The sequence below is a fragment of the Tachyglossus aculeatus genome, assembly GCF_015852505.1.
Source record: "Tachyglossus aculeatus isolate mTacAcu1 chromosome 12 unlocalized genomic scaffold, mTacAcu1.pri SUPER_6_unloc_1, whole genome shotgun sequence".
Classification (NCBI taxonomy): Eukaryota; Metazoa; Chordata; class Mammalia; order Monotremata; family Tachyglossidae; genus Tachyglossus; species Tachyglossus aculeatus.
The window spans coordinates 18,969,087-18,994,041 of NW_024044828.1; the positions used below are offsets into that span (position 1 = coordinate 18,969,087).

At 55.3% G+C, this 24,955-nt stretch overlaps 2 protein-coding genes and 1 non-coding gene across 8 annotated transcripts in view; 1 reads left to right on the forward strand and 2 right to left on the reverse strand.

Moving 5' to 3' along the window:
* The window catches only part of ZNF106 (zinc finger protein 106), a 47,269-nt gene extending 45,445 nt beyond the window's left edge, over positions 1-1,824 (forward strand). The window contains 2 exon segments of the mRNA XM_038740981.1: positions 947-1,093; positions 1,381-1,824. Of these exon segments, the coding sequence (XP_038596909.1) occupies positions 947-1,093; positions 1,381-1,437 (204 nt within the window). The 3' untranslated portion in view covers positions 1,438-1,824.
* LOC119921204 lies at positions 600-703 on the reverse strand. Its single transcript, XR_005448508.1, has one exon. It is a non-coding gene; the product is annotated as a U6 spliceosomal RNA (small nuclear RNA).
* A 1,762-nt stretch (positions 1,825-3,586) lies between the features above and the next one.
* CAPN3 (calpain 3) overlaps positions 3,587-24,955 on the reverse strand; it is a 47,605-nt gene continuing 26,236 nt past the window's right edge. For 3 of the 6 annotated variants that reach the window (XM_038741026.1, XM_038741028.1, XM_038741024.1), the window contains 15 exons: positions 18,331-18,491; positions 17,475-17,644; positions 16,425-16,436; positions 16,078-16,286; positions 13,889-13,925; positions 13,017-13,034; positions 10,953-11,057; positions 10,434-10,511; positions 10,140-10,197; positions 8,258-8,322; positions 7,923-7,991; positions 6,434-6,512; positions 5,970-6,086; positions 4,196-4,254; positions 3,587-3,997 (listed from right to left, as the gene is read on the reverse strand). In XM_038741026.1, coding sequence (XP_038596954.1) covers positions 3,971-3,997; positions 4,196-4,254; positions 5,970-6,086; positions 6,434-6,512; positions 7,923-7,991; positions 8,258-8,322; positions 10,140-10,197; positions 10,434-10,511; positions 10,953-11,057; positions 13,017-13,034; positions 13,889-13,925; positions 16,078-16,286; positions 16,425-16,436; positions 17,475-17,644; positions 18,331-18,491 — 1,264 coding nt within the window. In that variant the 3' untranslated portion in view covers positions 3,587-3,970. The remainder of the gene's footprint in view (positions 3,998-4,195; positions 4,255-5,969; positions 6,087-6,433; positions 6,513-7,922; positions 7,992-8,257; positions 8,323-10,139; positions 10,198-10,433; positions 10,512-10,952; positions 11,058-13,016; positions 13,035-13,888; positions 13,926-16,077; positions 16,287-16,424; positions 16,437-17,474; positions 17,645-18,330; positions 18,492-24,955) is intronic. The other 3 variants (XM_038741030.1, XM_038741027.1, XM_038741025.1) reach the window with 2 other exon arrangements.

Below are 24,955 nucleotides of genomic sequence, written 5' to 3' on the forward strand. Positions count from 1 at the left end.
TCCTGGGGAAAAGGCTTTCCCAGCCCCCAGGGCCCAAGTCCGTTCCTGGTTTTCTCGCCCCGTGGCCGCCATCGCCTCTGACCTTCTGCTTCTCTTCCTCCTCAGTCAATCAATCGTATTTATTGAGCGCTTACTGTGTGCAGAGCACTGTACTGAGCTCTTGGGATACTCAACATATAGAGACAGTCCCTACCCAACAGTGGGCTCACAGTCTAGAAGGGGGAGACAGAGAACAAAACCAAACATACTAACAAAATAAATAGAATAGATATGTACAAGTAAAATAATCATCATCAATCATATTTATTGAGCGCTTACTATGTGCAGAGCACTGTACTAAGCGCTTGGGAAGTACAAATTGGCAACATATAGAGACAGTCCCTACCCAACAGTGGGCTCACTGTCTAAAAGGGGGAAATAAATACGTACAAACATATGTACATATATACAGGTGCTGTGGGGAAGGGAAGGAGGTAAGACAGTGGGGATGGAGAGGGGGACGAGGGGGAGAGGAAGGAGGGGGCTCAGTCTGAGAAGGCTTCCTGGAGGAGGTGAGCTCTCAGTAGGGCCTTTAAGGGAGGAAGAGAGTTAGCTTGGCAGAAAATATGGAACGCTTCACGAATTAGCGTGTCATCCTTGTGCAAGGGCCATGCTAATCATCTCTGTATCGTTCCAATTTTAGTATATGTGCTGCCTCAGGGGCCGTGGGGTCGTTTGCCCCTGTAGCGGGGGCTTTTCCAGCCCCCACAGCCAGCGTCCCAACGAAACCCGGCCCGGGGGCACGGGGTGGGCTCTCTGCTTCTGCCTGTGGGAGGTGGCCAGGGGAATGGGGCCCCGGCGTCGGCCTTGGGGGTCCAGGAGGATTCAGGTAAGGTGGGAGAGATGTGAGTGAGTTCCTCGGGAGCGTGGGGGCCCCCTGACCCGTCCCCCGCTTCTCCCTCGCCAGTGGCACGGCTGCTCCCTGATCTTCGGCGTGGTGGACCACCTGAAGCAGCATCTGCTCACGGACCACACCAACCCCAACTTCCAGACCCTGAAATGCCGCTGGAAGAGCTGTGATGCTTTCTTCGCAGCCCGGAAGGGGTCCAAACAGGTGCCCGGGCGGAAGGGGGGACAGGGGAGGAGGTGGGAGGACCAGACCCCCACCGGCCTCCCGGCTTAGCGGTAAGGGCAGTCGTCTCCCCGGCCTCAGTATCCCCGCCCTGACGGCAGCCTAGGCCCCACTCGGCACCGCTTCGGAGCCAGCTGTGAGGCGGAGGTCGCCGGGGCGGAGCCGGGGGTGAGGAGGAGGTTGCCGGGGTCGGAGCCGGCCTCGGCGAGGAGGAGGGCACCGCCCCGCCGGCCGACCGGCCTCTCTAACCCTGCCCCTCCGGCCGGCAGGATGCCGCGGGCCACATGGAACGCCACGCCGAGGACGACAGCAGGATCGATTCTTGAAGTTTTCGCCTCCCACGTTGGGAAGTCATTTCCGAGGCCGCGGCCCGGCCCGGCCACTCTTCTTTTCCATTCTCTTCTCCCCCGGGGAGGCCGCCCGGCCCCCAGAGTTAGAGATCCCCCTCCGCCGCCCGGCCCGGCCCAGGGGTCATCAAGGGTCTCTAAGGCCCGGGAGGGACAGGGCTGGCCGACGCTGCCGAGGCTTCTGTCACGGTACAGAAGCTTTGCGAGCCCCCACTCCCGGCTCCAGCCCTGCCAAATTTTATTTCATTTGTTTTAGTTGTAAATTATTAAAGTGGGGAAAATTACGAGCCGTGAGACCCGAGCCGGGCCGGCCCCGTATTTCCACTTCCTGCAGGAAGCTGCCTGGCATCTTCCGGCTGAACAGAAGTCAGGGGCAGCCCTTGGGCCTGGGCCGGGCCTTTGTACCTCAACCTCCCCACTCCATGTGGGAGGCCCCTACGTGGGGCCCCAGAGAAGGGAAGGGAAGAGTCCGTGGCAGGAGCCGCTGTTTTCTATCTGTGTGTGTGTGGATGTGGGTGTGGGTGTGGGTGCGCGTGTGTGGTTTTTACTGGATGCCAGGATGGGTGTTTCTGTTGTCTCTCCCTGTTCCCTCCCCCACACCCGGCCTGAGGAGCTACAGAGAGCCCTGGGCAGTTGGCGAGCGTGGTGGGCCCCGGCATTGCCGAGCTCCGGGGTCGGACCCGCCACACTCTTCCCTCTCGGCGGGAAGTGAGAGTGTTGGGGAGAGCCGGAAGGGCAACAGTTCCTTCCCATCTCCGAAACTCCCCGAGTCCCAGGAGCCGGGGGTCCTCAGCAGGGCCAGATTGAGTGCCCCTCCTCGTCCCCTTTCCCAGGTTCTCCTCGGGAGGGACGCGGCGGCGGCGGCATCAGTGGGCACGGTTTTTCCCGGCGTAGCCAAACCCTGCTCCGGAGGAGCACTCGGGCCACAGGCGTGGGCTCTCCTTGTCCCCTTCTCTGGCCGCCCCCGCCCTTGGCTCCCTAGGGCTTGAGTTTCCGGGCTTTCCCTGTTGGCGCCTGCCCCCGCCAGGAAACTATGGAGGAGGCAAAGTGGTGTCCGGGGGTTTGCGGGGGGTGGAGAATGGGCCATCCCGGGCCCCCGGGGGTCTGTGAAAGTTGTGTTGTGTTAGAGTGTGTGTTTCTAGAGGGCCGGGTGCACAGACAGGCGCCGCACGGTATTCCTGGCCCGGTTTGCCAAGTGGACGGAGGCTCTCGGGCCGAGAGCCAGGAAGGGGCCGCGGGGCCCCAAAGGGCCAGTGCAGCCCTGCTGCCTGCCGGTGGGAGGGGACCTCAGTTTCCCCCAAAAGGGACTGCCTCAGTCAGGCTCCTCCCACGGTCCCAGGGCTTCAGTGGAGGCTGGGACGTGAGGGTAGGGAAGTAGTAGAGGATCCGGGGAAAGGGAATCGGGGATGTCTGAAGAGGATGATGCGGGAACTAGCCCCAATGAGGCAGTCGTTGGGCCCACAGCCCCCCATCGTGGGAAGCCTCCGTCCAAAGGCCGGAGGGTGGACCGGATGGCCACCCACCCTGCGGTGGCTTCATCCGTCTTCCTCTGCCCGTCAGCTGGCCGCCCGCGGGGCCGGACGTGCGACTCGGGGCCGGGGAGAGGTCTTCCCCGACCCCTGCCACCGCTTTCCTGCAGAGCCAGGGGCCGGGGGGCCTGGTTTCAGAACGGTTTGGCCCTAGGCCTGGGAATCGGAAGAAGCCAAGTGAGAGGGTGAGAGGCTGGTGTGTGGCCAGACCTGCCGAAGCAGATGGCAAGAGAAAAATAAAGCCAACGTACTTTTACTCCTCTGTCCCCGTCGCATTCATGTTGACCTGTGGTGAGCCATGGGTGAGAGCGCTAAGCAGGCCCCTGCCTCCCACTTGGGGCTGCCGGGGCAGAAAGCGTCAAGTCTCAGAGCCCGGGAAAGGGGATGCGTTTTGCAGGCTCAAATCAGGTGGCCTCTCTTTCCAGGTAGGGGGGAGAGGAGGAGGTGAGCTGGGCACCTGGGGGCTCTCGGTCACCTGCTGGGGTGGGAGTCCAAACCGATAAGTGCAGGGATGACCGCAGTGTTGCCAGAGGGGCAGAGTTTGGGAGGGAGCCTGATGCCACAGAGCTGAGGCCAGAGGAATAAGATTCGCGACGAGCCAAGCCGAGAGAGACTTTATTAACGCCAATCCCCCGGTGAGGCGAGGTGGGCAGGGTCAGAAACTGGGTGTGCGTCATGCCACCCATCTCCCCTCCCTGCCCGCCCCCTTATCCTCCAGGTCTACAGGGTGTTGGCCGGGCGGGGGGGCTTCTGGTCACAACAGGCCCGGCTTTCCCACCCTCCAAAGGCCGGAGCCACGGCAGCAATGCAGGAGAGACGGAGAGGACCCGGCTCTCGCCCCCGGACGTGCCCGTCCAGTGGCTTGGCCGTGGGGGGCGAGAAGGATCGCCGGCCTTCACGCGTGGGCCGCGGGCACCGGCTCTCTGGGGCCCGGCCGGAGGTGGGGAGCCGTGGACCGGTGGTGTGGTGGGGCCGGGCCGGGCTCAGGCGTACATGGTGAGTTGCAGCCACTGAAAGGAGCGTGGGGGGCACCTGCAACCCCAGGCCCATCCCATCCCGACCCCCCTGCCCGGGGCCAGCGCGTGGAGGGGCTGGCACATCCGGCCTCTGCAAGGCCGCGTCCCTCTCCGCCCGCACCCACGTGGCGCAGAAGGGTGAGGGACGACATGGCCGGGCCCAGGGGACGGCGGGAAGGGGCCCCCCCTTACCTCCAGCACGTTGAGCTTAATGAGGCCGTCCCCGTCCTTGTCGAAGGCCTGGAAAGCCCCTGCGCGGGGGGACAGGCTGAGGTGAGTGGGCCACCCCCCCCATAGTAATTCGCCCCTTCCCATCCTCCAGCTTAATAATGGCATTTATTAAGCGCTTACTATGTGCAAAGCACCGTTCTAAGCGCTGGGGAGGTTACAAGGTGATCAGGTTCGGGGAGCTCACAGTCTTCATCCCCCTTTTACAGAGGAGGGAACTGAGGCCCAGAGAAGTGAAGCGACTTGCCCAAAGTCACACAGCTGACAGTCGGCGGAGTCGGGATTTGAACCCCTGACCTCTGACTCCAAAGCCCAGGCTCTTTCCACTGATACACACTGCTTCCCTTTTAGTCTTCTAAAAGACTAGACTAGACCTTGAACCCGTCGTCGGGTAGGGACCGTCTCTATATGTGGCCGACTTGGACTTCCCAAGCGCTTAGTCCAGTGCTCTGCACATAGGAAGCGCTCAATAAATACGATTGAATGAACAAATGAATGCACACAGTAAGCGCTCAATAAATGATTGAATGAATGAATGACCGACTATATTCAATCGTATTTATTGAGCGCTTACTGTGTGCAGAGCACTGTCCCAAGCACTTGTATCTTGCTGACTTGTACTTCCCAAGCGCTTAGTCCAGTGCTCTGCGCACAGTAAGCGCTCAATAAATATTGAATGAATGAATAAAAGGTAGTAAGGTTGAAAACAGTCCATGACCCACGAAGGGCTCACAGCCTCCATCCCCATTTTGCAGGTGAGGGAACTGAGGCACAGGGAAGTGAAGCGACTCAACCAGGGTCTCAGAGTAACAGTGCTCAGCGCTTATTCTATTTATTTTGTTAACGATGTGCATCTAGCTTTACTTCTATTTATGCTGATGATTTGACGCCTGTCCACGTGTTTTGTTTCGTGGTCTGTCTCCCCCTTCTAGACTGTGAACCCGCTGTTGGGTAGGGACCGTCCCTAGATGTTGCCAACTTGGATTTCCCAAGCGCTTAGTACAGTGCTCTGCACACAGTAAGCACTCAATAAATATGATTGAATGAGTGAATGTTGGGTAGGGACCATCTCTATATGTTGCCGACTTGGACTGCCCAAGCGCTTAGTCCAGTGCTCTGCACACAGTAAGCGCTCAATAAATACGATTGAATGAATGCTGCTTCTAAGTTTCCAGCGCTTAGAACAGTGCCTGAAGCATAGTAAATGCTTAACAAATACCATCATTATCATTGTGGAAGCAGCGTGGCTCAGTGGAAGGAGCCCGGGCTTTGGAGTCAGATGTCATGGGTTCAAATCCCGGCTCCACCACTCGTCAGCTGGGTGACTTTGGGCAAGTTACTTCGCTTCTCTGTGCCTCGGTGACCTCATCTGTCAAATGGGGATGAAGACTGTGAGCCCCCCGTGGGACAACCTGTTCACCTTGTAACCTCCCCAGCGCTTAGAGCAGTGCTTTGCACATGGTAAGTGCTTTATAAATGCCATTATTATTATTATTATTAGAAGGGTGCCTTGCACATAAATGCCATTATTATTTATTATTATTAGAATGGTGCTTTGCACATAGTAAGCGCTTTATAAATGCCATTATTGTTATTATTAGAACGGTGCTTTGCACATAGTAAGCGCTTAACAAATACCATCATTATTATTATTATTAGAGTAGATAACGGGGAGGACCCAGCATTGGGAACCCAGGTCCTCTGATTCCCAGACCCGGCCACGCCGCTGGCTACTTACTGAACATGCCCTCCAGTCGCACGAAGCAGCAGATGAAGCTGTCGAAGTCGATGTTCATGAACTTGTCCGCGTAGCGCATGGTGATGATGTCGTACAGCTGCGCGTTGAGGTGGAAACCTGCCGGGGTGGGGCAGGGGAGATGTAGGAGGAGGAAGGATAATAATAATAATAATGATGGTATTTGTTAAGCGCTTACTATGTGCAAAGCGCTGTTCTAAGCGCTGGGGCGGTTACAAGGTGATCAGGTGGTCCCACGGGGGGCTCACAGTCTTCATCCCCATTTTGCAGATGAGGGAACTGAGGCCCAGAGAAGCGAAGTGACTTGCCCAGAGTCAGCTGACAGTTGGCAGAGGCAGGATTTGAACCCATGACCTCTGACTCCGAAGCTCGTGCTCTTTCCACTGAGCCACCACGAGGATGCCCCGTCCCCATCCGCCCCGTCCCCATCCCCGAGGCCCCCGCACCTGCGTCGTTGACGGCATTGCGCATCTCGTAGCTGTTGATGGTGCCCGAGTGGTCCGTGTCGTAGTGTTTGAAGATTTTCTGGAAAGAAACTTCGGATGAGAAGAAGAATAATGATGGTATTTGTTAAGCGCTCACTACGTGCGAAGCGCTGTTCTAAGCGCCGGGGAGGTTACAAGGTGATCGGGTTGTCCCACTTCAGGCCCACAGTCTTCATCCCCGTTTTCCAGATGAGGTGACTGAGGCCCGGAGAATAATAATAATAATGGCATTTATTAAGCACTTACTATGTGCAAAGCACTGTTCTAAGCTCTGGGGAGGCTACAAGGTGATCGGGCTGTCCCACTTTGGGCTCACAGTCTTCATCCCCGTTTTCCAGATGAGGTGACTGAGGCCCAGAGAAGAATAATAATAATGATGATGGCATTTATGAAGCGCTTACTATGTGCAAAGCACTGTTCTAAGCGCTGGGGAGGTTACAATAATAATGATGATGGCATTTGTTAAGCGCTTACTATGTGCAAAGCACTGTTCTAAGCGCTGGGGGGGGATACAAGGTGATCAGGTTGTCCCACATGGGGCTTACAGTCATCATCCCCATTTTACAGATGAGGTAACTGAGTCTCTGAGAAGTTAAGTGATTTGCCCAGGGTCACACAGCAGACATGGTGGAGCCGGGATTTGAACCCATGACCTCTGACTCCAAAGCCCGGGCTCTTTCCACTGAGCCACGCTGTACAGGTGATCAGGTTGTCCCATGGGGGGCTCACAGTCTTCATCCCCATTTTACAGATGAGGGAACAGGCCCAGAGAAGTGAAGTGACTTGCCCAAAGTCACACAGCTGACAGTTGGCAGAGCCGGGATTTGAACCTGTGACCTCTGACTCCAAAGCCCGGGCTCTTTCCACTGAGCCACAGTGCTGGGATCAGTGTGGGAGCAGTTTGGACGGTGAGGAAGGGGGGGATTTAGAGTACTGTGTGACAAGACAATGTGTGGATTGGATGAGCGGAGGAAAATGCCAAAGTGACAGGCTTGTGGGAAGTGACGTGACTCGTCCAAAGTCACCCAGCTGACAGTTGGTGGGGCCGGGATTTGAACCCATGACCTCTGACTCCAAAGCCCGGGCTCTTGCCACTGAGCCACGCTGCTGGGACCGGTGTGGTAGCAGTTTGGACGGTGAGGAAGGGGTGGATTTAGAGTACTGTGTGACAGACTGAATGTGTAGATTGGATGAGTGGAGGAAAATGCCAAAGTGACAGGCCTGTGGGAAGTGACGTGACTCGTCCAAAGTCACCCAGGTGACAGTTGGCGGGGCCGGGATTTGAACCCGTGACCTCTGACTCCAAAGCCCGGGTTCTTTCCACGGAGCCAGGCTGCTTCTCTAAGAAGAGCACGTGCGGGACGGGGGATGAGTTTGGGGCCCCAGCGGCGCCCGTCCTGCCCCCCGCCCGTCCTAGGCCTTCCGGCCCTGCCCCTTCTGCCCCCCGAACCTGCCAGCTCTTAATCTTCTTCCAGAGGTGGTGGAACTCCTGCAGGTTGAGCCGCCCGGAGCCGTCGGTCTGGACGCAGGTCAGGGCCACAGGGGAACCTCTGCTCAACATCCTCCCCGCGTCCCGTCCCGCCCCGGCCGCCCGGCGCCATCCACCCGCCCCCCGTCACCCCCAAAACGCTCAGGTGGGAGGTTACGGCCTGGCTTAGTGGGCCCAACTGCCCCCCTGGGAGGGCGACGGCCCGAAGGCCGCCCCCCGGGGAAGGTGGTGGCCGGTGGGCCGAGCCGGGGCCACCCCCACAGGAGAGGGGTGGGCGGAAGGCCGGGCGGGGATACGTCCATCAGGGCGATCATACTGCGGCAGGACTCCAGCGTGAAGCCGTCCATCTTCAGGTCCTTGTCTGGGGGGAGGGTGGGGGCGGTGAGGCCCTGGGGTGGCCCCTCTCTTCCCTCCCTGCCCCTTCCCTGCTGGAGTCGGGCCGCCCCGGAAGGCGTCCGGCCGCCAAATTGCCTCTTCTAGACTGTGAGCCCGCTGTTGGGTAGGGACCGCCTCTATATGTTGCCAACTGGGACTTCCCAATCGCTTAGTCCAGTGCTCTGCACACAGTAAGTGCTCAATAAATATGATTGAATGAATGAATGAATCCCCAGGCAGAGGTTGATGGTAGCCATGAGGGAGCCTGTCGTTGGGTAGGGACCGTCTCTAGATGTTGCCAACTTGGACTTCCCAAGCGCTTGGTCCAGTGCTCTGCACACAGTAAGCGCTCAATAAATACGATTGAATGAATGAATGAATGAATCCCCGGGGCAGAGGTTGATTGTAGCCATGAGGGAGCCTGTTGTTGGGTAGGGACCGTCTCTATATGTTGCCAACTTGGACTTCCCAAGCGCTTGGTACAGTGCTCTGCACACAGTAAGCGCTTAATAAATACGAATGAATGAATGAATCCCCGGGGCAGAGGTTGATGGTAGCCATGAGGGAGCCTGTCATTGGGTAGGGACCGTCTCTATATGTTGACAACTTGGACTTCCCAAGCGCTTAGTACAGTGCTCTGCACACAGTAAGCACTCAATAAATACGACAATGAATGAATGAATCCCCAGGGCAGAGGTTGAGGGTAGCCATGAGGGAGCCTGTCGTTGGGTAGGGACCGGCTCTAGATGTTGCCAACTTGGACTTCCCAAGCGCTTAGTCCAGTGCTTTGCACACGGTAATCGCTCAATAAATACAATTGAATGAATGAATGAATCCCCGGGGCAGAGGTTGATGGTAGCCATGAGGGAGCCTGTCGCTGGGTAGGGACCGGCTCTAGATGTTGCCAACTTGGACTTCCCAAGCGCTTAGTCCAGTGCTCTGCACACAGTAAGTGCTCAATAAATAGGATTGAATGAATGAATGAATGAACTCTAGACTGTGAGCCCGCTGTTGGGTAGGGACCGTCTCTATATGTTGCCAGTTTGGACTTCCCAAGCGCTTAGTACATGCTCTGCATACAGTAAGCACTCAATAAATACGCTTGAATGAATGAATGAATATGTTGCCAACTTGTCCTTCCCAAGTGCTTAGTTCAGTGCTCTGCATACAATAAGCGCTCAATAAATATGATCGAATGAATGAATGAATATGTTGCCAACTTGTACTTCCCAAGCGCTTAGTACAGTGCTGTGCACACAGTAAGTGCTCAATATGATTGAATGAATGAATATGTTGCCAACTTGTACTTCCCAAGCGCTTAGTACAGTGCTGTGCACACGGTAAGTGCTCAATATGATTGAATGAATGAATATGTTGCCAACTTGTACTTCCCAAGCGCTTAGTTCAGTACTCTGCACACAGTAAGTGCTCAATAAATGATTGAATGAATGAATGAATATGTTGCCAACATGTACTTCCCAAGCGCTTAGTTCAGTGCTGTGCACACAGTAAGTGCTCAATAAATATGATTGAATGAATGAATATGCTGCCAACTTGTACTTCCCAAGCGCTTAGTACAGTGCTGTGCACACAGTAAGCGCTCAATAAATATGATTGAATGAATGAATGAATGAATCTCCCCCTCTTGACTGTAAGCTCGCTTTGAGCGGGGATTGTGTCTACCAACGTGACTGAATGGTACGCTCCCAAGCGCTTAGTACAGTGCTGTGCACGCAGTAAGGGCTCCATGTCCCTGCCGCTTGAGTGGCAGGTGGAAAGTTGGGGACGGCGGTGGCCACTCACGCTTTTTGCCGACCGTGTTGAGGACGTTCTTGAGCTCGTCGGCGCAGATCTCCATGTCCTGTGGAGGCAGAGAAAGGGGCCGGGGCCGCGCTGTAGCCGGGTTCCTCCTTCCCTTTCCGGCCTCGGAGGCTTTCCGGGCCACAGATTTCACGGAAAATCGGTAGCCAACCCGCCGTTCCAGTGGGAGGAGGGATGCAGGAGGAGGGGGCGGATAGGAGACAGAGGCCCTCTCCCTTAGCGAGACAGGGAAGAGTCCTGTGCGGCCAAGCTGGGCCTCGGGGAGCGATCACTCACGTCGCCGGCGATCTGCCGGAAAATGTTCCGGAATTGCTTCTGCTCGTCCGTCTCCTGGTCCGCGTGGGCCGGGGCCGGCTGGGGAGACATGGAGCGGACGCTGGCACGGCGCGGCCCGTCACGGGGCCGCCCTTCTCACCACGGGCCAGGCTCCCACCGGTGCCCCAAGGTTGGGCAGGGCGTGCGGGATGGAGCCTCCCACCCCAACAACAGACCCCCATTCCCGGCTCCCGCCCCAGGCCAGAGTGAAGCCCAGCGGCCTTGGATCCCTTCGGACCACTGGCCCCCGTACCCTCCGGCGCGACTGGAGCCCATTTCGGCCCACCGTGGGCACCTGAGCGTTTGGGGGACCCAGTCTGCCCTCGCTCCCTCGGGGGGGGTGGGAGGTGAGGAGGGGCCTACTCCAGCCTCCGCGGCTCCCGCCTGGGAATTCTGCCGCCTCGGCTACCGGCCCTGCCACGTTCCCCGGAGCGGCCTGTGTCCTCCGGCCCGGTACCCGGAGCCCCCCGGGCCTGAAACCTGGGAGGGTTTCTCTGGCTTTCCAGAGCCCGCCTCGTCCTCCGCCTCCTTGTCCACGCTCAGCTCCTTGTTGCTGTTTGCTCTGTCGGACACGAAGATGATGGGCTGGAGAGAGGAGCCGGGGAGGGGATGGGGGGGTGTGCGTGGGAGCCGCGTTACCAACGGGGAGACCCGCTCGGGCCGCGGTCGCGGGTCAGTCGTGCGGGGTCACCGCTGGACACCACAACATGCCAACTCAGCTCGGCCGTGCAGGGGTGAGGACGGGCGGGGGGCACACGGATGGCAGGTCAGTGCCCCGGGCGTTGGGTACATGCTACCGGCGGGGCCCCACATCATTGAAGTGGGGATTTTTCCAGGACGTCCCCCCATCATCCTGGGCCGGGAGGACCCTGTGGCCCTGAGCAGGCCCAAGTGAGCCCCAAGGCACGAGTGGATTAGTTTTTGACCTCCATGCTTTGGGGTAAGTCTCTTAGAGAAGCAGCGTGGCCCAGCGGAAAGAGCGAGGTCATGGGTTCGAATCCCAGCTCCGCCACTTGTCAGCTGGGTGACTCGGGGCAAGTCACTTCACTTCTCTGGGCCTCAGCTCCCTCATCTGGAAAATGGGGATGAAGGCTGGGAGCCCCCCGTGGGACAACCTGATCACCTTGTAACCTCCCCAGCGCTTAGGACAGTGCGTTGCACATAGTAAGCGCTTAATAAAAATGCCATTAACCTCTCTGAGCCATAGTTATTTCATCAGTGTGGAAAGAGCCCGAGCTTGGGAGTCGGAGGTTGTGGGTTCTAATGCCGCCTCTGCCCCCTGTCAGCTGTGTGACCTTGGGCAAGCCACTTAACTTCTCTGTGCCTCAGTTCCCTCGTCTGGAAAATGGGGACGAAGACTGGGAGCCCCACGTGGGACCCAACTTGTACTTCCCAAGCGCTTAGTACAGTGCTCCGCACACAGTAAGCGCTCAATAAATACGATTGAATGAAAGACCATCTGATCATCTCGTATCTACCCCAGCGCTTCTTAGAACAGTGCTTGGCACGTAGTAAGCACTTAACAAATACCAACATTATTATTATTATTATTATTATTATTATTATTATTATTATTATTATCATCTGTAAAATGGGGATTCAGTGCCTCTCGCTCTGACCTAAGGCTGTGAATTCCATTTAGGAGAAGGTCTGTGTCCAACCCTATTATCTGGTATCTGCTCCAGCACTTAGTACAGTGCCTGGCACGTAGTAAATGCTTAAAAAGTCCCCTAAAGAAGTCACCACGGCTCTGAGCTTCAGTTTCATCGTCTGTAAAATGGGGATGATACCCACCCATCTCCCCTCTTACACTGTCTGATCTGATGACCTCACACCTACCCTTAACACGGTCCCACGTGGGGCTCCCAATCTTCGTCCCCATTTTCCAGATGAGGGAACTGAGGCACAGAGAAGTTAAGTGGCTCGCCCAGGGTCACACAGCTGACAAGGGGCAGAGGTGGGAATAGAACCCACAATCTCTAACCACCTTTAGCACAAAATAAGATGGTGGAGGGAAGGATGCTGCCGACCCCTTCCTCGGCAGCAGAAACAGCCCACTGTCCAATCGATCTGTCGCGTTTACTGAACGCTTACGGCGTGCAGAGCACTGTGCTAAGCGCCTGGGAGCGTGCAACGTGACAGAGTTGGAAGACACGTTCCCCGCCCCAAACGACGCTCCCCGAGCCCCGCTCTGACCCCGTGGGCCAAGGTTATCTGCCCAGCCGCCATCTCCGTAGGCCTCAAACGGAGCCCCCATTGGGTCAGGAGGCTTCGGAAGGGCATTCCGGTCCCTGCGGGAGCCGGGTGCGAATTCTCACCTCACCCCGCTGCTCGGACTCGCTCCAAATGCCCGTGCGTTAGGGTGCCCCCCGAGAAATGCCCCATCCCCCCAGATTGGTTTCTTCCCGCCACTGCTGTCCGGCGCTGGCTCCCCTCCCCGTAGCAGAAGCAGCCACATTCCCAATCCCCGTCTCATGGCTTCCCGGCCCCCAGATTCATGCTTTATGCCCCCCAAAGCCCCGGCACAGATCTTAATCCACCCACCTTGTGTCTTTTCTTTTTCTGGGGGGGCAGGAAGGAGTGAAGAAAGGAAAGGAGGGGCGACTCAGGGCTCCGTGGGCCAGCAGACCCTTCTCCGAGGCCCGGGACCCTGCTCTGAACGAACGGAACGAGCCCCCTCCCCAGAGACCGGCCCCTAGTTTCATTCCCACTGTCTCAGGTCAATCAATCAATCAATTGTATTTATTGAGCGCTTACTGTGTGCAGAACACTGTACTAAGCGCTTGGGAAGTACAAGTTGGCAACATATAGAAACAGCCCCTACCCAACAGTGGGCTCACAGTCTAAAAGACTGTGATTTGACACTTGACGACTGTGTCAAGACCCCAGGCCGTACTGAGAATCTATTCATTTTGTTAATGATGTGCATCCGGCTTTAATTCTATTTGTTCTGGCGATTTTGACCCCGTCTCCATGTTTTGTTTCGTCGTCTGCCTCCCCCTACTAGACTGTGAGCCCACTGTGGGGTAGGGACCGTCTCTATGTGTCGCCGACTTGGACTTCCCAAGCGCCGAGTCCAGTGCTCCACACACAGTAAGCGCTCAATAAAGACGATTGGATGAATGAATGAAATCTGATTATCTTGTAGTCATTCATTCAAAAGTATTTATTGAGCGCTTACTGTGTGCGGAGCACTGGACTCAGCGCTTGGGAAGGCCAAGTTGGCAACATCTAGAGACAGTCCCTACCCGACAGTGGACTCACAGTCTAGAAGGGGGAGACACAGAACAAAACCAAACGTATTAAAAAATAAAATAAATAGAATAGATAAGTACAAGTAAAATAAATAGAGTAATAAATCCGTACAAACATATATACAAGTGTATATATACAGGAAGCCACAGGGCAGAGCTTACCGAAGGGCGAGCCACGGCGATGGTGTTCTCCACATCCCTGCGAAGACAACACACACCCCCCACCACCACCGGCGGAGTTCAGAGATGGAATGGGAAAGGCTCTCACCCACCTGTCTGGGCCAGAGTAGGATTTGAACTCGGGGCCCAGAGCAGGCCCAGCCTCTCTGGCGGCAACCATTGCTGCTGTGCTGGAGTTCCCGTCAGCCTGATGCTGCCCTGGCCCTTTGAGTGGGGGTACAGTGATGGCATCCCTATTCCCAGGCCAAGGATCAGAGAAGCAGCGTGGCTCAGAGGAAAGAACACGGGCTTTGGAGTCAGAGGTCGTGGGTTCAAATCCCAACTCCTCCCCTTGTCAGCTGGGTGATTTTGGGCAAGTCACTTCTCTGGGCCTCAGTTCCCTCAACTGTAAAATGGGGATGAAGACTGGGAGTCCCCCTGTGGGACAACCTGATCACCTTGTAACCTCCCCAGCGCTTAGAACAATGCTTTGCACATAGTAAGTGCTTAATACATGCCATGATTATTATTATTATTATTATCAGGCCCCGGAGGCAGGACCGAGGAGGGGAGAGTAAGGGGGCACCCAGGCAGAGTCGGGAAAGAGGAAGAGAGTGATTAAGCATCGCATCTATGCCCCCTCCCAGTGGGGCATCGGGCCACGATGGGGTCAGCAGTGGCCACGGGCTCCCCAATCCATGGCCAGCACAGTCGGCCACATGGTGATGATGATGATGATGGTATTTCTTAAGCACCTACTATGTGCCAAGCACTGTTCTAAGCACAGGGGGGAGATACAAGGTGATCAGCTTGTCCCACGTGGACCTCACGGTCTCCATCCCCCTTTTAATAATAATAATAATAATAATGATGGCATTTATTAAGTGCTTACTATGTGCAAAGCGCTGTTCTAAGCGCTGGGGAGGTTACAAGGTGATCAGGTTGTCCTACGTGGGGCTCACAGTCTCCATTCCCCTTTTAATAATAATAATAATAATGATGGCATTTATTAAGCGCTTACTATGTGCAAAGCGCTGTTCTAAGCGCTGGGGAGTTTACAAGTTGATCAGGCTGGCCCACGTGGGGCTCACAGTCTCCATCCCCCTTTTAAAAAAATAATAATAATAATGATGGCATTTATTAAGTGCTTACTATGTGTAAAGCGCTGTTCTAAGCACTGGGGAGGTTACAAGGTGATCAGGTTGTCCTACGTGGGCTCACAGTCTCCATCCCCCTTTTAATAATAATAATAATAGTAATGATGGCATTTATTAAGCGCTTACTATGTGCAAAGCGCTGTTCTAAGCGCTGGGGAGGTTACAAGGTGATCAGGTTGTCCCATGTGGGGCTCACAGTCTCCATCCCCCTTTTCCAGATGAGGTCATTGAGGCACAGAGAAGTGAAGCGACTTGCCCAAAGTCACCCAGCTGACAAGTGGCAGAACCGGGATTAGAACCCACGACCTCCAACTCCCAAGCCCGGGCTCTTTCCACTGAGCCACGCTGCTTCTCCAAGCAGCTGGCGCTGGGTTCGCCGACCCCTCTGGGCCCTGGGTTCAAGGACCCCCTCATCCATGCCTTCTAGACTGTGAGCCTGCTGTTGGGTAGGGACTGTATCTATATGTTGCCAACTTGTACTTCCCAAGCGCTTAGTACAGTGCTCTGCACACAGTAAGCGCTCAATAAATACGATTTAATGGATGAATGAATGAACACAGGTCTGCCGGCCTCCAACCCGTTGTTGGGTAGGGATCGTCTCTATCTGTTGCCAAATTGTATGTTCCAAGCGCTTAGTCCAGTGCTCCACACACAGTGAGCGCTCAATAAATACGATTAAATGGATGAATGAGTGAACACAGGCCCGCCGGCCTCCACCCCGTTGTTGGGTAGGGATCGTCTCTGTTGCCAAATTGTATGTTCCAAGCGCTTAGTCCAGTGCTCCGCACACAGTGAGCGCTCAATAAATACGATTGAATGGATGAATGAGTGAACACAGGCCCGCCGGCCTCCACCCCGTTGTTGGGTAGGGATCGTCTCTGTTGCTAAATTGTATGTTCCAAGCGCTTAGTCCAGTGCTCCGCACACAGTGAGCGCTCAATAAATACGAATGAATGAATGAATGCCTCCTCAGCAGGCCTTTCCCAAAAGAGGAGCCGGGGCCGGCGTGTAGGCCCGGCCCGGGAGGACACTCACTCGGAGAGGTTCCTCTTCTCGGAGAAGACCCTGAGGATGAACTCGCCCTCCTGGTGGGGCTCGTAGGTGGAGGGCACGATGACGTACTCGCTGGGGGGCAGCCGGAACCGCTCGGACACCTCCCGCATGTTGATGTAAGTCTTGCTGCGAGCCCGCGAGGCGTTGTACAGGAAGAAATCCTTCTGCAGGTGCTTCTTGTTTCCGTGCATCTGACGCGGGGTAGGGCCTCTGGATGCCAAGCCCCCTGCCACCCTCCCCTGCCACCCACCGCGACCCGCCGTCCGGCCAACCCGAGCCCCCCGACGGACGTTCAACCCCAAGGGCCGCCACCTCCGCTCCGCCCTTACCTCCTTCGGCACCTACGGGAGAAACGGAGAGAGCGGGTCAGACGGGGGGCCTGGGCCGGGGGCACGGAGGGAAGGGGGACCAGGGTCCAGAGGGCTGGGAAGCAGTATCATTCCTTCAATTCCATCCTATCTATTGAGAGCTTACCGTGTGCGGAGCACTGAACTGAGCGCTCATGGAATAGTGGGAGAGCTGCAATCAATCAACCCATCAATCGTATTGATTGAGAGCTTACTGTGTGCAGAGCACTGGACTAAGCGCTTGGGAATCCCAAGTTGGCAACACATAGAGACGGTCCCTACCCAACAGTGGGCCCACAGTCTAGAATCAATCAATCAATCAATCAATCGTATTGACTGAGCGCTTACTGTGTGCAGAGCACTGGACTAAGCGCTGGGGAAGTCCAAGTTGGCAACATATAGGGGCAGTCCCTACCCAACAGTGGGCTCACAGTCTAGAATCAATCAATCAATCGTATTGACTGAGTGCTTACTGTGTGCAGAGCACTGGACTAAGTGCTTGGGAAGTCCAAGTTGGCAACATATAGGGGCAGTCCCTACCCAACAGTGGGCTCACAGTCTAGAAGGGGGAGACAGAGAACAAAACAAAACATATTAACAAAATAAAATAAATAGAATAGATATGTACAAGTAAAATAAATAGAGTAATAAATATGTACAAACATATATACATATATACAGGTGCTGTGGGGAAGAGAAGGAGGTAAGATGGAGGACTAGCTGGACTAGAAGGACTAGCTGCAGTCCTGGAAGTCTTGTACATATTTATTCTATTTATTTTATTTTGTTAATATGTTTTGTTTTGTTGTCTGTCTCCCCCTTCTAGACTGTGAGCCCGCTGTTGGGTAGGGACCGTCTCTAGATGTTCCCAACTTGGACTTCCCAAGCGCTTAGTACAGTGCTCTGCACACAGTAAGCGCTCAATAAATACGATTGAATGAATCCCGGGGACGGGATGGGCTTCGGAGTGGGGGCGGTGGGCCTCCGAGGAAGGCCCCGGGGATGGGGAGGGGGGCGGGCGCCGGGCGGCACCTCGTAGATGGCGAAGCCGATGGTGAAGAGGTTGGCCCCCAGCTTGCGGTCCTTCCTTCGGTTCTTCTGCATCAGGGCCACGAGGAAGCTGCAGACCACCTCGGTTTCCTCGGGGTCGTCGTCCTCCTCCAGGAGCTTCAGGCGGTACTGGGGGTTCGTCCAAAACGTGTCTGCGGCCCCGGGGGTGGAAATGCGTCACCGGACGGAGGTGTGAGGAAACCGGGGTCGGCCCGCAGCCCCCACTTTCTCCCCAAGAGTGGGGGGACGGCGGGTCCGAGGAGGTCCCCTTTTTCCTCTCCTCCTCCCCATCTCCCCTGCCCTACCTCCTTCCCCTCCCCACAGCACCTGTATAGATGTTTGGACGGATTTATCCTATTTATTTTATTTTGTTGGTATGTTTGGTTTTGTCCTCTGTCTCCCCCTTTTAGACTGTGAGCCCACTGTTGGGTAGGGACTGTCTCTATGTGTTGCCAATTTGTACTTCCCAAGCGCTTAGTACAGTGCTCTGCATATAGTAAGCGCTCAATAAATACGATTGATTGATTGATTGATTGATTTATCACTCTATTGATTTTACTTGTCCATATTCACTATTCTATTTCTTTTGGTAATGATGTGCCTCTAGCTTTATATCTACTGATTCCGACGGCCTGACACCCGTCCACACGTTTCGTTTCATCGTCCGCCTCCCCCTTCTAGACCGTGAGACCGTCGTCAGGTAGGGACCGTCCCTATCCGTCGCCAACTTGTCCTTCCCAAGCGCTTAGTCCAGTGCTCTGCCCACAGTCAGCGCTCGATAAATCCGACTGAAGGAATGATTGAATGAAAGTAGGGGCGGGCGGCAGCGCCGGCCTACCGGGGAAGTTGCGGCAGCCTCCGGCCGAGCAGCCCCGTACCCAGCGGCCCTCGTTGACGGACACCGTCCACGTCTGGAGCTTGTCGGCCTCCAGCGCGTCGGCCGTGAGGTTGCAGATCTCCAGCTTGGTGAAGTTGTACATGAAGTCTTCGTACGACATCCTGGGGCCGGAAGGAGATTTACGTGGCTCAGTGGAAAGAGCCCGGGCTTTGGAGTCAGAGGTCATGGGTTCAAACCCCGGCTCTGCCAATTGTCAGCTGTGTGACTTTGGGCAAGTTACTTAAGTTCTCTGTGCCTCAGTTCTCTCATCTATAAAATGGGGATTAAGACTGTGAGCCCCGTGGGACAACTTGATCACCTTGTAACCTCCCCAGCGCTTAGAACAGTGCTTTGCACATAGTAAGTGCTTAATAAATGCCATCATTATTATTATTTAGGTTCATGGTTCGTGCCCGGGGGCTGGCGGCCGGGCCTTCCCCTCCCTCTCTCTTTACCCCACATTCCAAGGGCCCCGCATCGGTAGCTGCTTTTCTGGAGACCAGCTGAGCTCAACAGAGCCCCCGACCCTGCTTCCCCAATAAATGCGATTGAATAATAATAATAATAATGGCATTTATTAAGCGCTTACTATGTGCAAAGCACTGTTCTAAGCGCTGGAGAGGTTACAAGATGATCAGGTTGTCGTCCGGCGGGGCTCACAGTCTTCATCCCCATTTTACAGATGAGGTAACTGAGGCCCAGAGAAGTTAAGTGACTTGCCCAAAGTCACACAGCTAAATGGTGGAGCCGGGATTTGAACCCATGACCTCTGACTCCAAAGCCCATGCTCTTTCCCACTGAGCCACGCTGCTTCTCTATGATAATAATGATGGCAATTATTAAGTGCTTACTATGAGCAAGGCACTGTTCTAAGCACTGGGGGGATACAAGGTGATCAGGTTGTCCCACGGGGGGCTCACAGTCAACCCCCATTTTACAGATGAGGTAACTGAGGCCCAGAGAAGTTAAGTGACTTGCCCAAGATCATACAGCTGACAGTTGGCGGAGCCGGGATTTGAACCCATGACCACTGACTCCAAAGCCCGGGCTCTTTCCACTGAGCCACGCTGCTTCTCTAATGAACGAACGAATGAATCCCGGGGACGGGATGGGCAACCAACTGAGCCCCCCACCCTGCTTCCCCAAAGACCCCATTCTCCCCCCAACTCCCCAGAAGCCTCCAGAAGCAGCGCGGCTCAGTGGAAAGAGCCCAGGCTTTGGAGTCAGAGGTCCCGGCTCAGCCGGTTGTCAGCTGTGTGACTTTGGGCGAGTCGCTTCACTTCTCTGGGCCCCAGTTACCTCCTCTGGAAAATGGGGATGAAGACCGTGAGCCCCCCGTGGGACAATCTCATCACCTTGTAACCTCCTGAGCGCTTAGAACAGTGCTTTGCACATAGTAAGCACTTAATAAATGCCATCATCATTATTATTATTATCCCCCGAAAGCTCCTCTATTCTCCCTCTGATTTTCCATAATCTTCCTCTGTTCTTCCCCAGATTTCCCAGAGCTCCCTGGATTCCCCAGAGCCCTCTATTTTCCAAACCCAGACACCTCAGAGGCCCCAGGGAAGCCCGTGCCCAATCCCCATGCAGCAGACAAGTGGCAGCAAACCTTGCGACTCCCAGGCCCGTGCCCTAACTCCATGCAGCAGACAAATGGCAGCAAACCTTGCGACTCCCAGGCCCGCGCCCTATCCCCATGCAGCAGACAAATGGCAGCAAACCTTGTGACTCCCAGGCCCGTGCCCTGTCCCCATGCAGCGGACAAATGGCAGCAAACCTCGTGACTCCCAGGCCCGTGCCCTATCATTCATTCATTCATTCAATCATATTTATTGAGCACTTACTATGTGCAGAGCACTGTACTAAGCGCTTGGGAGGTACACCTTTGAAACACATCGAACTGTGCTGCATATTGGCTTAGTTCATAGAGCACAGTCACGGGTTCTATCCCATGCAGCAGACAAATGGCAGCAAATCTTGTGACTCCCAGGCCCGTGCCCTGTCCCCATGCAGTGGACAAATGGCAGCAAACCTTGCGACTCCCAGGCCCATGCCCTGTCCCCATGCAGCGGACAAATGGCAGCAAACCTCGTGACTCCCAGGCCCGTACCCTGTCCCCATGCAGCAGACAAGTGGCAGCAAACCTCCTGACTCCCAGGCCCATGCCCTGTCCCCATGCAGCAGACAAATGGCAGCAAACTTCGTGACTCCCAGGCCCATGCCCTGTCCCCATGCAGCAGACAAGTGGCAGCAAACCTCGTGACTCCCAGGCCCGTGCCCTATCCCCATGCAGCGGACAAATGGCAGCAAACCTTGTGACTCCCAGACCCGTGCCCTATCATTCATTCATTTATTCAATCATATTTATTGAGCACTTACTATGTGCAGAGCACTGTACTAAGCGCTTGGGAGGTACACCTTTGAGACACATCCAACTGTGCTGTATATTGGCTTAGTTCATAGAGCACGGTCATGGGTTCTATCCCATGCAGCAGACAAATGGCAGCAAACCTCGTGACTCCCAGGCCTGTGCTCTGTCCCCATGCAGCAGACAAATGGCAGCAAACATTGCGACTCCCAGGCCCGTGCCCTGTCCCCATGCAGCAGACAAATGGCAGCAAACCTCGTGACTCCCAGGCCCGTGCCCTATCCCTATGCAGCAGACAAGTGGCAGCAAACCTAGTGACTCCCAGGCCCGGGCCCTATCCCCATGCAGCAGACAAGTGGCAGTAAACCTGGTGACTCCCAGGCCCGTGCCCTATCCCTATGCAGCAGACAAGTGGCAGCAAACCTCATGACTCCCAGGGCCATGCCCTATCCCTATGCAGCGGACAAATGGCAGCAAACCTTGCGACTCCCAGGCCCATGCCCTGTGCCCATGCAGCAGACAAATGGCAGCAAACCTTGCGACTCCCAGGCCCGTGCCCTGTCCCCATGCAGCAGACAAATGGCAGCAAACCTTGTGACTCCCAGGCCCGTGCCCTAACCCCATGCACCGGACAAATGGCAGCAAACCTCGTGACTCCCCAGCCCGTGCCCTAACCCCATGCAGCAGACAAATGGCAGCAAACCTTGCGACTCCCAGGCCCGTGCCCTGTCCTCATGCAGCAGACAAATGGCAGCAAACCTCGTGACTCCCAGGCTCGTGCTAACCCCATGCAGCAGACAAGTGGCAGCAAACAATGCGACTCCCAGGCCCGTGCCCTAACCCCATGCAGCGGACAAATGGCGGCAAACCTTGTGACTCCCAGGCCCGTGCCCTGTCCCCATGCAGCGGACAAATGGCAGCAAACCTCGTGACTCCCAGGCCCGTGCCCTATCATTCATTCATTCATTCAATCATATTTATTGAGCACTTACTATGTGCAGAGCACTGTACTAAGCGCTTGGGAGGTACACCTTTGAGACACATCGAACTGTGCTGTATATTGGCTTAGTTCATAGAGCACAGTCACGGGTTCTATCCCATGCAGCAGACAAATGGCAGCAAACCTTGTGACTCCCAGGCCCGTGCCCTGTCCCCATGCAGCGGACAAATGGCAGCAAACCTCGTGACTCCCAGGCCCGTACCCTGTCCCCATGCAGCAGACAAGTGGCAGCAAACCTCGTGACTCCCAGGCCCGTGCCCTATCCCCATGCAGCGGACAAATGGCAGCAAACCTTGTGACTCCCAGACCCGTGCCCTATCATTCATTCATTTATTCAATCATATTTATTGAGCACTTACTATGTGCAGAGCACTGTACTAAGCGCTTGGGAGGTACACCTTTGAGACACATCGAACTGTGCTGTATATTGGCTTAGTTCATAGAGCACGGTCATGGGTTCTATCCCATGCAGCAGACAAATGGCAGCAAACCTCGTGACTCCCAGGCCTGTGCCCTGTCCCCATGCAGCAGACAAGTGGCAGCAAACCTCGTGACTCCCAGGCCCGTGCCCTAACCCCATGCAGCAGACAAGTGGCAGCAAACCTCGTGACTCCCAGGCCCGTGCCCTAACCCCATGCAGCGGACAAATGGCAGCAAACCTCGTGACTCCCAGGCCCGTGCCCTGTCCCCATGCAGCAGACAAATGGCAGCAAACCTTGTGACTCCCAGGCCCGTGCCCTAACCCCATGCAGCAGACAAGTGGCAGCAAACCTTGCGACTCCCAGGCCCGCGCCCTAACCCCATGCAGCAGACAAATGGCAGCAAACCTTGCGACTCCCAGGCCCGTGCCCTGTCCCCATGCAGCAGACAAATGGCAGCAAACCTTGCGACTCCCAGGCCCATGCCCTAACCCCATGCAGTGGACAAATGGCAGCAAACCTCGTGACTCCCAGGCTCGTGCCCTAACCCCATGCAGCAGACAAATGGCAGCAAACAATGCGACTCCCAGGCCCGTGCCCTAACCCCACGCAGCGGACAAATGGCGGCAAACCTTGCGACTCCCAGGCCCGTGCCCTGTCCCCATGCAGCGGACAAATGGCAGCAAACCTCGTGACTCCCAGACCCGTGCCCTATCATTCATTCATTCATTCAATCATATTTATTGAGCACTTACTATGTGCAGAGCACTGTATTAAGCGCTTGGGAGGTACACCTTTGAGACACATCGAACTGTGCTGTATATTGGCTTAGTTCATAGAGCACGGTCACGGGTTCTATCCCATGCAGCAGACAAATGGCAGCAAACCTTGTGACTCCCAGGTCCGTGCCCAAACCCCATGCAGCAGACAAATCATCATCAATCATATTTATTAAGCGCTTACTGTGTGCAGAGCACTGTACTAAGCACTTGGGAAGTACAATTTGGCAACAGATAGAGACAGTCCCTACCCAATAGTAGGCTCACAGTCTAAAAGACAAATGGCAGCAAACCTTGTGACTCCCAGGCCCATGCCCTATCCCTATGCAGCAGACAAAAGGCAGCAAATTTTGCGACTCCCCGGCCCCTGCCCTAACCCCATGCAGCAGACAAATGGCAGCAAACCTCGTGACTCCCAGGCCTGTGCCCTAACCCCATGTAGCAGACAAATGGCAGTAAACCTTCTGACTCCCAGTCCCGTGCCCTAATCCCATGCAGCAGACAAGTGGCAGCAAACCTTGTGACTCCCAGGCCCGTGCCCTAACCCCACGCAGCGGACTAATGGCAGCAAACCTCGTGACTCCCAGGCCCGTGCCCTGTCCCTATGCAGCAGGCAAATGGCAGCAAACCTTGTGACTCCCAGGCCCGTGCCCTAACCCTATGCAGCAGACAAGTGGCAGCAAGCCTTGTGACTCCCAGGCCCGTGCCCTGTCCCTATGCAGCAGACAAATGCCAGCAAACCTCGTGAATCCCAGGTCCGTGCCCTAGCCCCATGCAGCAGACAAATGGCAGCAAACCTTGTGACTCCCTGGCCCGTGCCCTAACCGTATGCAGCAGACAAGTGGCAGCAAATCTTGCGACTCCCAGGCCCGTGCCCCGTCCCCATGCAGCAGACAAACGGCGGCAAACCTTGTGACTCCCAGGCCTGTGCCCTAACCCCATGCAGCGGACAAATGGCAGCAAACCTCATGACTCCCAGACCCGTGCCCTATCATTCATTCATTCATTCAATCATATTTATTGAGCGCTTACTATGTGCAGAACACTGTACTAAGCGCTTGGGAGGTACACCTTTGAGACACATCGAACTGTGCTGTATATTGGCTTAGTTCATAGAGCACGGTCACGGGTTCTATCCCATGCAGCAGACAAATGGCAGCAAACCTTGTGACTCCCAGGCCCGTGCCCTATCCCTATGCAGCGGACAAATGGCAGCAAACCCTGTGACTCCCAGGCCCGTGCCCTAACCCCATGCAGCGGACAAATGGCAGCAAAACCTGTGACTCCCAGGCCCGTGCCCTAACCCCATGCAGCAGACAAATGGCAGCAAACCTCGTGACTCCCAGGCCCGTGCCCTAACCCCATGCAGCAGACAAAATAAAATAAATAGAATAGATATGTACAAGTAAAATAAATAAATAAATAGAGTAATAAATATGTACAGTACATATCTATTCTAGTTATTTTATTTTGTTAGTATGTTTGGTTTTGTTCTCTGTCTCCCCCTTTTAGACTGTGAGCCCACTGTTGGGTAGGGAAAGTCTCTATATGTTGCCAACTTGTACTTCCCAAGCGCTTAGTACAGTGCTCTGCACACAGTAAGCGCTCAATAAATATGATTGATTGATTGATTGATTGACTGGAAAGAGCCCGGGCTTTGGAGTCAGAGGTCATGGGTTCAAGTCCCGCCTGCGCCACTTGTCAGCTGTGTGACTTTGGGCAAGTCACTTCACTTCTCTGAGCCTCAGTTCCCTCATCTGTAAAATGGGGATTAAGACTGTGAGCCCCCCGTGAGACAACCTCATCACTTTGTAACCTCCTCAGCGCTTAGAACAGTGCTTTGCACATAGTAAGCGCTTAATAAATGCCATCATTATTATTATTATCCCCTGAATTCCAAAGCTCCTCTATTCTCCCTCTGATTTTCCATAGTTTTCCTCTGTTCTCCCCCAGATTCCCCAGAGCTCCCTGGATTCCCCAGAGCCCTCTATTTTCCTCCAGACTCCTCAGAGGCCCC